General features: G+C 41.0%; 1 protein-coding gene across 4 annotated transcripts in view; it reads right to left on the bottom strand.

Annotated features, from left to right (window-relative positions):
• Nucleotides 1-1215: 1215 nt before the first annotated feature.
• strip1 (striatin interacting protein 1) overlaps nt 1216-1893 on the bottom strand; it is a 27552-nt gene continuing 26874 nt past the window's right edge. For 2 of the 4 annotated variants that reach the window (XM_083533722.1, XM_083533720.1), the window contains exons 20-21: nt 1830-1893; nt 1216-1740 (exon numbers count right to left, since the gene is read on the bottom strand). The exon at nt 1830-1893 is cut by the window's right edge and continues 141 nt beyond it. In XM_083533722.1, coding sequence (XP_083389848.1) covers nt 1490-1740; nt 1830-1893 — 315 coding nt within the window. In that variant the 3' untranslated portion in view covers nt 1216-1489. The remainder of the gene's footprint in view (nt 1741-1829) is intronic. The other 2 variants (XM_083533723.1, XM_083533721.1) reach the window with 1 other exon arrangement.

The following is a 1893-nucleotide window of genomic DNA, read 5'->3' as shown; positions in this document are numbered from 1 at the left end:
AACCTCTGTAACCCTAACCCTAACCTCTGTTTGTTTTATTGTGAACAGTCTGGGTAATGAAAGGGAAACAATGCCATCTGCAATATTTGCAGTAGTCAGCAGGAGTCTGTTCTTTCTATATAGATTATTCAATTAGCTGGATTTATTTGGACTGTTAGGTTCTTCAAGGCTCATTATAAGCTTGTTGTCATGAAAACAAGACCATAAGCTAGAACATGCTCAGGTTGAGGCTTATTCAAGGCTTCAGAAGTTGAGGTAAGACAAGAAGTGTCTGAGTTTTGTATTCTCCTGAGGTGATCATTTATCTCGTTCATTTATTGGACCTCATATTAAAAGCTTGACTCGAGTACAGCAGGAGCAGTTAAATCGGGCACTGTGTAGAATCATGTGTTCATTTCTCTTAAGCTGCTCTGGGAAAACTAAGACTCAAGTGAATATTTCACCTTCACTTCTCAGGTTCTACTGGGTCCAGTGGTGGTTCGATATAAAAAAAAAAAAAATAATGTGTCCCTTTCAAATGACTGACTCTGGGTTTCTCTACTTAAGCATAAACATAACCGCTGATTTATTCTCCAAGAAGCCAATATTGTCCTTCAGACCTGGGCAGAAAGAGTATCTCTCATCTAGGCCGTTTATTTATAGGCAATGTTTTAAAATCTTTTGAGACGCTCAGAATCGATTAATAAATTCTTAAAACAGATTTGTTTCAAATTTCTATTTTAGTCAGTCTGAAATGAGACGGAGGGGAAATTTGCTGGGAAAATCTTCTTCTGGCACCAAACATGGTCAAATTCCAATCTGTATTCTCTGTTGTCAGAAGCCTCTTCACCTTTATATATTTTAAGAAAGAGATGGGAAAGGGATATGGGCCAACCGTTTACTGATGATGAATGCTTTCTATTTGTGAGAAGGTTTTTCATAAATCAACTTTAAGGTCTGACCAAAACTTAAAATTCATACACAGTACATATCTCACGTCAATACACCTCCATAAAATGTACCCAAATGTATTTTAGCTGTGTTTTAAATGTAAATCTGAAACAGGAACATTGATGCATTTATTTTTTTGTTTTTGGCATAAGGTACATGATATGGTTCACCTCGGGTACTCTGAAGATGTATTTAGCAAATCCTCTCTCTTTTGGAAAAATGTACACATGACTTACAGAACCCGAGCACTTCAGTGACAAGCATACAGAACAAAATGAATACTGCTTCCTTCAACAGCAATTTATTTTCTAAATGCACAAGTGACAGCTGAAGAAGCAGCAGAAAATTCCTCACAAGCTTCTGAGCACATCGAACAATAGTTTATAATGGCTGCACATTTTACCTTACACTCGGTTTAAACACACACACACAAAGAGCTGACTTACTGGTCCTTTAAATGTTCAAGAGTGTTGATTCAGCGTGTTTTAGAAAATGAGAGTGATGCTGCACCACCACCTGCCAACCACCACACAAGCCCCACCCACTGATGCACACACGCTCACTGCAGCAGCTCCTCCCAACAAATGGGTTTAGAGAACACCTCACGTTCAAGCCACAGGTCATAGGTGGTGTGAAAATCATCGGGCAAGGGCACATTCTGACCCAAAACACTCTGAAGGCAGTTATCAACCGGCACCAAGTCCGAGTGGCGCTGAGTCACGTCGTATCGCCTCGCGTTAAATCGCTCGATACTCGCACGCAATGAGCACTCCTCCGCCTGGAAGTCCCACGGCCGTGCGTCCAGATCTGCTACACACACACACACACCACACACTGATCTGGGTGGATCTGGTCTGGTTTTAAGGTAACAAATGTGAATGTGTGTGTGCGAGACTCACCATTGCCGTATGCCCAGTCATCATTGAGTCGATGACGGACTTTCTGGTAAATGGCTGACATGGT

Source organism: Silurus aristotelis, assembly GCF_946808225.1.
Source record: "Silurus aristotelis genome assembly, chromosome: 28".
NCBI classification, from domain to species: Eukaryota; Metazoa; Chordata; class Actinopteri; order Siluriformes; family Siluridae; genus Silurus; species Silurus aristotelis.
This window is presented reverse-complemented; position numbering and strand designations above follow the sequence as displayed.